The sequence below is a fragment of the Xiphophorus couchianus genome, chromosome 19 (assembly GCF_001444195.1).
Source record: "Xiphophorus couchianus chromosome 19, X_couchianus-1.0, whole genome shotgun sequence".
Taxonomy (NCBI): domain Eukaryota; kingdom Metazoa; phylum Chordata; class Actinopteri; order Cyprinodontiformes; family Poeciliidae; genus Xiphophorus; species Xiphophorus couchianus.
In genome coordinates, this window is record NC_040246.1 from 14,591,898 (window position 1) to 14,604,543 (window position 12,646).

Sequence of the window (12,646 nt, forward strand, 5' to 3'; positions counted from 1 at the left end):
TACATTTTGAGTGGAAGAAAATTTGTGAAAGTGGGTGTTTGGTAGTTACAGTAATAACCTAACAAGTCAAAGATGAATGGTATTCCTGGGAGTCAGCCAGGTTACATCCAGACAGTGAGTACTCTGCTGGAGTGATTTCCTTGCCCGGACTGTGTGTCGAGGCGTGTAAATGTGCTCCATCCTGTGTCTGTTGGAAAGCTCTGGTCTGTGCCAGCACGGCTCACCAGGTCCACGTTCACACACCCGTGTGTTTACCTCCCAAATAGGCCGCATCCCGCGGGCTGTCGCGTCTCTGAACCAGCATATCCTGACTTCGGAAGATGTGGTGAGCTGTTGTCTGGACCTGGGAGCTCCCAGCATCTCCTTCAGGATAAACGGACAGCCGGTCCAGGGCATGTTTGAAAATTTTAACACAGACGGACTCTTTTTCCCCGTCGTCAGCTTCTCTGCAGGAGTCAAGTGAGTGTTTATTTTCTTTCCGCTCTGACTTGGATGAATCTATGCTATTTGAAACAGATATTAGTGTTTTACCTGCAAAACCTGCAATTTTACCCCAAAGATTGCTGTTATGTCCTTTTGACAGCTCCATAGATAAAAACTCTGAAATAAATTAAATAAAGGCATAAAATAAGTATTGTGGCAACACCTGTGTTTAATAGAATAATCCGTATCAGCACCTTCTACAAGGTGTAAAACAAGTTACACAATCACTGACACCTAGCTGAGTTTTTGGAGCCACAAACAATTCAATTAAATGTGTTTTATTGTTATTCAGACTTTGATTTTGACTACTTTTCATGATGTACAGGTGCATCTCAGCAATTTCAGGAATTCAATTTAGAAGTTAAAACTTACATATTGCATAGATTTATGATATATAATGATAGTTTTCAAATGTTTTTTCTGTTGATTTTAGATGATTATTGCTTACAGTGAATGAAAACCCAATTCATTTTCACAGAAAAAAAACATTTAAAAAACAAAAATTTTACACAAGGTTTACTTTGTGACCATTTAAACTATTTATATTTTTTGTACAGACTGCCAGTGTTAATTTAAACTAGTAGGATAAGCCATAATAGCTTATTGTAGAGAACATGGTTATTCACACAGTGTTGTGTCCAAACATATTAATAGAACTGAATTGTCCTCTTTTAAGATGAAATTAAATTTTGCGTTCCCTTGGAACATCGAAGTCTTCCGATAAAGTAGAGAGGAACAGAATCCCAGCTGCTTGGGGTCTGTTTTGAATTTTTTTTCAAAGTTTTCACATTCAGGGAAGATTTGGGGAGCCATGCCATGTTCTGGAGGACTTTATGACATATTATCCAGGTGAAGATCAGAGACACCAGACATGACAATGCAAATTAGCTTAAGGCCACTATTAAAGCAACCTGGACTTCCTTAAAATCTCAGCAGAATCACAGTTGTTGCAACTAGTGTGACTTGGTTGGAAAGTTATTTCATATGTGCAATGCTAGTGTGAACAGTGCCAGATGGGTAGCACATCTACAAGCCTGTGCTTGGAACTGACCCAGTGAATGTGTGACTTCATGGATTTAAATATGTGGTGAAATGAAAGTCACAACTTTGTGCTCAATAATTGAGGACTGTAGTCAGAGTGAGAGTTGGTTGCCATCTCTAGTACTCCAGAAGCTATTTTTGGTAGCCCCCTGAGGAGCTCTTCACTATCTTTCAGAGTTCAGACTGCCTCTGGTTGAGGGTGTATGAGAGATGTTATCTATTGTGTGTGTGTAGGGGGTAGGGTAGGGTGCTTGATTCTGTCTTTTTATTTAAGTATTCACTTCTAGTTATCTTCCACTAATAGAAGATTAACAATAGATGAACATTTGTTTTTGTTGTTTTTTTTTTCCTTTAAGGGTTCGCTTTCTGTTTGGTGGCCGACATGGTGACTTTAAGTTCCTGCCACCATCAAGTTATGCTCCATGTTATGAGGCTTTGCTGCCAAAAGAGAAGATGAAGGTGGAGCCGGTGAAAGAGTACAAAAGAGATGTGGAAGGAGTCCGGGATCTGCTTGGGACCACCCAATTCACTTCACAGGCCTCCTTTATTCCCACTCCTGTAGAGACCAGCCAGGTAAACTCACAGGATCTGTTTGAAAACTTTGCAGCAGGAACAGTTCAAAAGTAATGTCTCTGTCTCAGGTTGTCATGCCGCCTCACTTGGAGAAAGTTCGAGACAAGCTGGCTGAAAACATACATGAACTGTGGGGTATGAATAAGATTGAATTGGGATGGACTTATGGCAAGGTAAGAAAATACTGCCATAATATTTTCTTAAGTGCATCACATTGACAGAAAAATAAAAAGCATGCTCCATACATTTTGCCACATTTGCCAAGAAATTAACATCCGTACTACATATTTTCTTAATACAAAAAAAGTGGAACATTAGTCTTAAGAAGCAATAGCATCACAAATGCCTGTACATCATCTTGCTTTCTCTTCTATAATTTGCTGTTCACTCCTAAAAGAGGGTAAGTGGAAAAAAAATCACTCTTTTTTTTTTAATGTCCATTGCTTTTCATATCCCTCATTTAGACGCTTCATTCTAGTTTGTTTGTAGATTGTAAAGTCGGTGCTTTGTTTTGTGTGTTTTAGTAAAAGTCATGAATTATTGTTTCACTCACGAAAAATAAAAACAGAATGTTTGACCAGTTTGACAATCCAAAAATAAAGTCTGGGTTTGCTTCAATAACATTTTTATTTCTTTTTGTAAAGAAAAAAAAACACCAAACCTGTGATAGACAATTATTTAAATATAAACGCAGGATTGATGGGTTCAAAATTCAAAATAGCTGATAAGCCAACCTGGTTTCACATTGTCAAAGTGGAAAACTAATTTTATGCCACCTAACATCATTTATCTGCCACAGTTAGATACAAGTATTTGCACAACTTCATACACTGGAGCTGACAATGGTTACCTTTGCATAAAAACTGAAGAGTTAGTTTGTTTAATATACAAAATTTAATCACTTGCATTATTTTAGTTCTTTAATTTTCACATTAGATGGTGTGTTGTACAGCTGTGCAGTTAATCAGGATGTCAGTATTTTTTCAGAACAAAAACAACTAAGTAAAGATAAGCTTTTGTGATTTCTACATTGAGGAAGTACCTTAACTGAGAACTACAAAAGGAAATCTAATTTGTTTGCTTTATAACTTTTAGACTTCTCCAGAAAGCCAAACTGATGTGGAAAATAGCTAACTTTCATTCTTACAGCCATGCCAGCTTCCATATGAGACACTGATGTGGTTAGCATGATTTCAGTTTTCACAGCTATCTGTTGAGAAACAACCACAACTCAGTGTTGTCAAACAACAATAACTGTCTTATGGCCAAAAAATACAGTTATGCAAAACTCAATTCACATATGATTTACTTGTACACAATCAACAAAATATCAATGGCTAAATAAAATTTTTGTCACCAGGCAACAAATCAACACTAGATTTATGCCTCCATAATGTCAATGCATCAATTTTGTGTAAATAGTAGGTTTGATGATAAAATAGTTAATTTGCATCTGAGTAGTGAACATAATAGCAAGTCTATACATTTTAAAAATAAGCTGACAGCAACAAAAGCCACAAAATATTTCTCTGATTTAGCTTGATAACATGCAGATACCTTCTCATGCATAATTTACCTTAAAATATTTTTTTTGCGAAATGATGAACAATCAGAAGAAGAAAACATTTCCATACTTATGGTATTGTTTAAAATAGTGCTGGCTCATACTTTTGAACAAATATAAATAAATAACACTGCTACATATTTATGCACAGTCTTGCATGTTTTCCTACCAAATACTCACCATTGTCATGTTGCCTTCAATGGGCAGCATTGCCAAAGGGATTATTTGACATAATGTCAAGCATTAAAGGATGCATTAAAGTGCTTAGTATTCCAGCCACACGCCTCTCTATTTCTCTCCTTGATGAAAACATGCTCCCCTGTTCCTCTTCCATAACATGTTCGCTAGAGAAAACTGTCTTATCACTGCAAGCAGTTGCACCCTGAATGTAGACCTCATGCCCGCCCTCTTGTTAGTTCATAGTGACTTACAAGGATGTAGTTTCCATATGCATTTATTAACAAAGACCTTTAATTTGTTGTAAATTAAGGTGGTGTTACTGATAAGCAACAATGATGAAAATGCACACAGACTGACATGTTTTCATTTTTACAGATAAGAGATGATAACAAACGACAGCATCCTTGCCTTGTTGATTTCTGCAAGCTGCCAGAAACAGAGAAGAACTACAACCTGCAGATGTCAACAGAAACACTGAAGTGTGTTTAAGTTTATGGGTGGATTATTTTTCTTACTGTTCAATTCTTTGGTTTTGAATGGAGACTGTCTAGGCACAAAAATGTTAGGCATATTCAAAGAAAAAGCAAAAAATGTTTCACTGTAATCTCACTACTGTGAGAACTTTTAAGTCTCAAAGGTTGCTGTAGGCAACTCTTACAGCAACTACAGCAACTGTAAGAAAATATAAGATATCCATTTAAATTTTCCTCCCAATTCACAATTGTGCACCACTTTATATTGTTTTTCTCACAAAAATCAAAACAAAATTGGGAAGTTTGTAGTTTTAATGAGACAAAAAGCATAAAAGTTTAACAACTATTAAATATATGTCAATACATTTGGTACATATTTATACATTAAGCAGATATGTGAGCTAATGTCTTTTAGAGATTACACACTGACATTTTATAGTGGTAGCAACCCTAACTCCAAATATATTTGTAATGAGATAGAGTTTTGCTCTGGCTCATTACATGTTACGTATATTGATATACGTAATGTTCTTCCACTTTGATCTTCTGCAGTCAAAGGTACCTAACACTACACTTAGGGGTTGGTGCGGTAGATAAGGAATTTTCCTCAAGGGATTGTGTAGTATTTTCCTCAATCGGATTAAATCAGGACTACTTCTTTTATCTGTGTTGAGATACAGTATATTCTCATCAGGGGTGATGTTAGGGTGATGAATGAGTACAATCTGAACACTAACTTCTATTTTGTTTTCTATTCATAGGACCCTGCTAGCACTAGGTTGCCGTATTGTTCAAGTAAATCCAAATGCAGAGGACTCGCTCAAAAAAATTAAGTTACCCAAGAAGTAAGTTGCATGATTTTAAAAACAGAGACAGCTGTTTAAATATTGACTTGTCCATATGATGTGTTGTAACCATGCATTTTAGATGCATGTACAAAGATCATGCTAAGCATTTCTGGACAGTTAAAGCAAAAAATATTTATTATTGTTAATCTGTACTGCTAAGATATGCAGCAGGCTGTAAATATTAGCAAAAAAACTCCATGTGGATTTACTCTGTAATACTACAGACTTTACCTGAGGTAAGAATACTCATCATTTCCACTATTTCCAGCTACATGATGTCCAATAGCTATAAACCATCCCCTCTGGATCTGTCCGACATCAAACTGACACCAGGCCAGGAGCTGCTGGTGGACAAACTAGCAGAGAATGCACACAATGTTTGGGCCAAAGACCGCATCAAGCAGGGATGGACTTACGGCATTCAGCAGGTTTGCTGAGGTTTTGAATTTTATGCAATTTCATTATTCAGATACATTTTTATACACGTTTTTTCTTAATGATGTATTTCTTACCAAATCGCTCATTTATTTATATGTCATGTCTACGTGTACCTTTGTAGAGCACCTGCTAGAGAGTCTGACATTTCATTGCGATAAAACCACAGTAATGTATTCTGTAGAGGTGGAACATGCTGTACAGAGCACTGTCAAATTTTATTAAAAGTAACAAGTGCTCAAATACACATCTGCAGATTTTCTTTAGCTGTTTTCATTCTGTTGCCATGACTGTAAATAATGGTGTTGTCATTGCTTTGTTTTAATTTCTGTCAATAAATAACGTGGCCTTTTATTTTGCACACTCACTATGATTACACTAAGAACCTTAATTTATTTTATTTACACAATTTGAACTGGAGCAGTTTTGCATAATTATCTCATTCATCTGGAATAGATGAATTGAGGTGCCCTACACAGAAGAAAAAATCTCTGTTCAGTGAATTCAACGGAAGATTGTTGTAAGAGCTGATAAGAGATAATAATGATAAGCGTGTCTACATGTGCACCTAGTACAAGAGCTTGCTTTTCTAGTCTCCATTTAAATTTTTGAGCAATAATATAGACATATATTCATGTTCTGAACCTGTAATAAACCCTGTTTAGTCATTGAATACAGATCTGCTTATAAAGTGCTTAAATGATCCATACATCATTGTGCCATAGCCCCCATAGGGATTAATTCCGGTGGAAATGACACAGAAAAATAGACTACTACTGGATGAACAGCTACAGCCCAAAAGCACTAATTGTCTAATTATTTTTAATTAATGGCTTTGACAGCAAAGTTATCACAGCACAATTTTCATCACTGAATCAACTTGATAGTCCAAAGGTGAGGAAACAAATGCTGATGTCTGTGAAAAGATTTCAATCAAATGCATGTATATAACTCCTGATTTCCTCATCTCTATACAGGATTTGAAGAGCAAGCGTAACCCTCGTCTGGTTCCCTATGTGCTGCTGGATGAGCGGACCAAGAAGTCAAACAGGGACAGCCTGCGAGAGGCTATCCGCACCATGATTGGCTATGGATACAACATAGAGCCTTCAGACCAGGAAGGAGGTGAGTTTTACTATTGCATACTAAGATGCACCGTTGTTCAGATTTCTTGGTACATGGTAATCTCCTGATTGGATTATATCCTTTCTTATTTTTATAATGCAGAAAAGGGAGCATGAAATGCTAAAGTTTAATTGCAACCACAGGCGAATTGCTATATTTTTTTCAACTAATGAGGTTTTGTGTGATTGTTTCCATTCCAATTCTTTATCTGACATGGCCTTTGTCCTGCTAACCTTGAAGGCCAAGTGGTTGAACGAGTCAGCATCGATAAGGTCCGCTTCTTCAGAGTCGAAAGGACATATGCGGTGAAGACTGGAAAGTGGTACTTTGAATTTGAGGCTGTCACTGGAGGAGACATGAGAGTGGGCTGGGCCAGGCCTGGGTGCAAACCTGATGTGGAACTTGGAACGGATAAACTTGCTTTTGTCTTTGATGGATATAGGGTAAGTTTTTCAATCCAAAACCAATCTCCATCATTCTGATCTTTAAATTTAAACTTGTTTCTTCATGCACATGTTGTACACAGGGCCACTGTCTGAACATCGGTAGCAAATTATTTGGGCGCTGCTGGCATGTTGGGGATGTAGTCGGCTGTATGATCAACATGGAGGACAAGTCTATGATTTTTACCCTTAATGGAGAGATCCTCATTACAACCAAGGGTTCTGAACTCTGTTTCACCGACTTTGAAACTGAGGATGGTGAGGATGAGTATATTTAAAAATAGGAATGGTCAGAGTGGCATATGATCATTTTAGATCTAGAAATGTGGAACTGATACACTAATGGGAGAAAAAAATTTAAAATGTGTAACAAGTAGTTTTTATGTTACAAAAATCTTGCCTAAAGTTACAAAAGTCTCACTACAAATGTTGGATTGATTTTTCTTCAGTCTTTGTTCTCCTTATGTTCTTGGAGGCTCATTCTTTTATCCGTCTTGTTTCTCTTCAGGATTTATTCCAGTGTGTAGTCTCGGTCTTGCTCAAGTGGGGCGCATGAATCTGGGGAAAGATGCAAGCACTTTCAAATACTACACCACATGTGGCCTGCAAGAGGGATTCGAACCATTTGCAGTCAACATGAACCGGGAGGTCACAATGTGGTTCAGCAAGCGTCTGCCTACTTTTGTCAATGTGCCAAAGGACCACAACCACATTGCAGTAAGACAGAAGCACATTTCAGTAAAATTTGGTTGTTAGAAATACAAAACCAGTGAGTTGTGAAAGCTTTTCTCTCTATTTGCAGGTAACCAGAATTGACGGCACCATTGACAGCCCCCCATGTCTGAAGGTCACCCACAAGACGTTTGGCACCCAGAACAGTAATGCTGACATGGTATTCTGTCGTCTCAGCATGCCGGTAGAGTTCCACTCTTTCTTCAAGCAGAACCCCATAGTTGACATAAACGGCGTACATGAAGAGGATTTGCTCAAGGTTAAACACAGGTGCTGGTTGTCTGAGAAATTTGATTTAAAGTCTTAATGCAATGATGTTCCCAACACCCTTTTTCATGGTGTTTATTTTATTTTGGTGATTTATCACCAAAATCAAAATAAAATGCATAGATGTTCTAGTTAAGTGACTAAATATAAGAGACTTTAAGGGTTTTGCAAAACACTGCTTCTCAGTTATGAAAGTAAATGTATTGTACTTGATGTAATAAACTAAAATATAAACTAAATTGGCCATAAATCTTAATATTGACTTGTTTAAATTGATCTTGTGTAGATATCCATTGAGATCTGTTCGACACAGTGAGGAAAGTAGACGAGTGGACTACAGCAGCATCACCACGGTATTAAAAAAACTCTTCTAATGGTGCCTTGTGTTTGCCACCTACATTTCTCACTAACTCTTTGTTTTGTTACAGTACTACCACTCGGTGAGAATCTTTGCAGGTCAGGACCCTTCCGGTGTGTGGGTTGGATGGGTTACCCCCGACTACCATTACTATAGCAACAATTTCAACCTCAGCAAGAACAGAACTGTCACTGTAACCCTGGGTGATGAACGTGGACGAGTTCATGAAAGGTGGCCCTCCTTCTCCTGATTTCACAGATTAGGTCTTATGTGTGCTAAATACTGAAAAATGTCAATTTCTGAACAGTGTGAAAAGGAGTAACTGCTACATGGTGTGGGGTGGTGACATGACCAGTTGTGCACATGCCTCAAGCCGCAGCAACGTTGATCTGGACATTGGCTGTCTAATAGATCTGTCCACTGGCATGGTTACTTTCACTGTCAATGGAAAGGAGTTATCGACATCCTACCAGGTGCTGACTCACTAGAGCATTTTGATTTTGTTACGTTCTTGCTTTTGTAGTGCAATACAATTAGTAACTTTTAACCAGACAGAAGATATATTTTTCAAAAATAATTGACAAAACAACCACCTAAAATGCAAGAAGCAGAACTTGTTTCATGCTAATATATTTCAAAACATATTTATTGTCTGTTTTTGGAAATCTACATTAATATTGAGTCAGATTGTTTAAAGGTTGTAATTTTCAAAGGACGCTTTTAATCCGACAAAGACTCAATGAAGACATGTATTTTAATTTATTGCATATCACTGTATATATTTGACCTGGTATGTATTATTTGCAACCCCAAAAAATAGATCATGAAAAAAAAGATTACATCATTAGGCAATGAACCCTATTTTAAAACTATGTGTGTTATTTTAGTTAAAAATGCCCTGTTAGAAGACACATCAAATTTACTTTTTTAGCACAATATCACGATTTCCAACTGGTTTTTTGATATTTTTAAAATCTAGGATGGATAACTGGAGCTTTATTTACACACACCAGTCATTTGAAATATGCTTTTCTTCAGTCTCCCCACTCTATCTGCAGGTCAGATTGTAGCTTGAGAGTCAGTCGTTCTATAGCTTTGCATATTTTTCTGACAGAGCTCTGACGTCTGTATTATTGAACTCCTGACTTGGAATATGCTTTTTCTGGATGTACTTTGAGAGCTAAACCTTTAAGAATCTTTCAAGCAGTATAATCTTCTTACATTTTTCCCTTGCTGAAATTCTGTGCAACTTCACCCGGTACTGACTCACCCTTCCAGTCAACACTGTAATGATCTCACACACACGCACACACTTGCTCACCTAGTAATACTTTTTCATGACGCATCACCAAAATGCTTCCTGTAAGTCCTTCCCTCTTGCTCCTACTAAAACTTATGTGGTTTTTTTTTTACTTTAATATGGATGTTCTTTTCTCTGCTCCAGGTGGAACCCAACACAAAGCTCTTTCCTGCTGTGTTTGTCCGACCCACCAGCCCAAACCTCTTTCAGTTTGAGCTGGCTAAGATAAAGGTACACTATTGTTTTTTTTCCAATACACCCTTGTTCTACCACTTGAAATAGTTCAATTCATCTAATTATTTCAGAAGATGTAATTGTTTATATAATATAAACTGAAACATGCTCAAGTCCTCAAACAGTTTTTCATATATATATATATATATATATATATATATATATATGCTTACCCTGCACAGAACGCAATGCCGCTGTCATCAGCCATCTTTAAGAGTGAACACAAGAACCCGGTGCCTCAGTGTCCACCCCGACTAGATGTCCAGACAATCAATGCAGTGCTGTGGAGCCGCATGCCCAACATCTTCCTCAAAGTGGAAACAGCCAGAGTGAACGAGAGACACGGCTGGGTGGTTCAGTGTGTGGAGCCTCTGCAGATGCTGGCAATTCACATTCCTGAGGAGAACAGGTGGTGCACCCGATTAGTTTGCTGTAGCTGAGGGATAAAAAAAAATAATTAAATTTTCTTAATATCATTCATTTCACCTTTATGATATACCAAAGAACCTTGATCAAATAAAGTTTTCTAGTGTAGTAATTATAATTTTTTTTTTCATTTCTCATTGTATGTCAAAGTTTCTACACATTTTACAAAAGTATGGACGTTCATATCTTTCAGGTTTAGATAAGTATGGACTGGGAAAGTATAGTATGGACAAATCTTTGTTTACTCTCTTCTTTTCCGATGAGATCCTTCTTTTCTCAGTAGGTTTGTGGTAACTCAGAGTCAAGGACCAACAACACTAAATCGACTAATTTTTGCCAAGAATTAATTGCTATCAACCTGGGATGGTTTCTTAAGCTGTTTCTGTTTTTATATAGCACTAAAAGAACATCCGCAAGTGGAAAACAGCCGTGAAAAAATAGTAATCCTGTACGTAATCCAGAAAAATCTCCCCCTCAGGTTACGCTGAGTAACGCCGAGACATAAAAAGGGAAAAGAATTAAAAGCTTGAAATCAGTTTCAGTGTTAAATACTGTTAAATGTTAAATGGTGTGGCAGTGCAAATACAGAAGTACTGATCAACTATGGCTATTTGAAAGGGATTATTCCAGGATAGCACATCAGCAAATCTCTAATAAAATGACTGAAAAATGTAATAAAATATGGAAATTTTATGGTCCATCGATAAGATTACATTCAAGTTCTTCTTTTTCACTCACTGTTTATTTTTAATTATCAGTATTACTAACAAAATAATGATATCTTCTCTTCTTAGTCCAGAGACATGCAAGAAATGAGAGTGTGATTGTTTTCCCTGTGTGTCTCCGTGTTGCCCTTTGACAAACTGGGAACATATTATTGACCATTGTCAATCCTTACTCCACTCCACCCCCAAGAATAATTGGGTGTAGATGATGAATGAATGGATTATATAAAGTAGTGAATCCAGATGCACCCCACACTTTTCATATTAGTAGAGCTGTCCCTTTCTTCCTTTTGCACAACCTTTTACTTGAAATTCTATTTAACTATGTTCACGTTTGTTGTTTTAATGTGACAAAATGAAAAAAAAAAGTTTAAGAGACATGAAATTCTATTTTGATTTTACTATCCAGGGATCATATTCAGATTGGTGCAGTGTTAAATTGAGTTAAATGATTGAGCATTTTAGTAAATGTTATATGTGTCTCATCCTTTCCTTCCAAAGGTGTGTCGACATTATGGAGCTGTCAGAGCAGGAGGACATGAGGAAGTTCCACTATCATACGTTGAAGCTCTACTGTGCCCTTTGCGCACTGGGAAACACCCGCGTTGCCCACGCTCTCTGCAGCCACCTGGATCAGTCGCAGCTCTTATACACCATAGATAATCAGTACCTCTCTGGCATGTTACGTGAGGGTTTCTACAATTTACTGATCAGCATCCACTTAGAAACAGCCAAGGAGGCCAGGCTCATGATGAAAGATGAGTTCATCATTCCAGTCACAGCTGAGACGCGCTCAATTCGTCTCTTTTCCAGCGCCTCTAAAAAGCACAGCCCGCCAGGGGTGGGACTTAGCACCTCCCTAAAACCTCGCCTTAACTTTACCCCGCCATGCTTCATCAGCACCAAGAGGGATTATCTATACAGTCCGCAGATCCCACTGGATGCACTTAAGGAAAAAGCTATTTCAATGCTGACAGAAGCTGTTCAAGGCGGTGGGCACCACATTCGAGATCCTGTTGGAGGAGGCATAGAGTATCAGTTTGTCCCAATCCTGAAGCTCATTAGCACCTTGCTGACTATGGGGGTTTTAGGTAGCGAGGATGTTCAAAAGATTTTACTGCTCATTGACCCGAACGTGTTCAGAGATACTCGTGAGGAAGGGGTCACAGGGCCCACAGACAAAGAGGGACTCACTGGGACTGAGGGCAAGGCAGTTGAAGCGGGAGAGGAGGAAGCCGCAGAGGAGGCCAAACAGCCAATGAAAGGACTGCTGGAGAAGAGGCTGCCAGAGCCCGTCAAACGACTGGTAATAATGAAAAAAAGAAATACTGCTGAACTACTGAAATAAAATAAAATCTTGAGTAGATAGTGATTTATTGAGAAACATCTGTAGATGTGTGGGTACTAATTTCTAAGAACGGCCACAGCTCTTGTCTTTA

At 37.8% G+C, this 12,646-nt stretch overlaps 1 protein-coding gene across 9 annotated transcripts in view; it reads left to right on the forward strand.

The window, feature by feature from the left end:
- Nucleotides 1–12,646, forward strand: part of LOC114134298 (ryanodine receptor 3) — a 107,456-nt gene that overhangs the window by 48,519 nt on the left and 46,291 nt on the right. For 5 of the 9 annotated variants that reach the window (XM_028000798.1, XM_028000804.1, XM_028000802.1 and 2 more), the window contains 18 exons: nt 267–459; nt 1,881–2,097; nt 2,166–2,270; nt 2,495–2,497; nt 4,217–4,320; nt 5,076–5,159; nt 5,431–5,590; nt 6,575–6,722; nt 6,963–7,165; nt 7,249–7,423; nt 7,674–7,882; nt 7,968–8,167; nt 8,451–8,517; nt 8,593–8,753; nt 8,830–8,995; nt 9,967–10,053; nt 10,239–10,465; nt 11,709–12,513. In XM_028000798.1, the coding sequence (XP_027856599.1) occupies nt 267–459; nt 1,881–2,097; nt 2,166–2,270; nt 2,495–2,497; nt 4,217–4,320; nt 5,076–5,159; nt 5,431–5,590; nt 6,575–6,722; nt 6,963–7,165; nt 7,249–7,423; nt 7,674–7,882; nt 7,968–8,167; nt 8,451–8,517; nt 8,593–8,753; nt 8,830–8,995; nt 9,967–10,053; nt 10,239–10,465; nt 11,709–12,513 (3,314 nt within the window). The remainder of the gene's footprint in view (nt 1–266; nt 460–1,880; nt 2,098–2,165; nt 2,271–2,494; nt 2,498–4,216; nt 4,321–5,075; nt 5,160–5,430; nt 5,591–6,574; nt 6,723–6,962; nt 7,166–7,248; nt 7,424–7,673; nt 7,883–7,967; nt 8,168–8,450; nt 8,518–8,592; nt 8,754–8,829; nt 8,996–9,966; nt 10,054–10,238; nt 10,466–11,708; nt 12,514–12,646) is intronic. The other 4 variants (XM_028000800.1, XM_028000806.1, XM_028000803.1 and 1 more) reach the window with 1 other exon arrangement.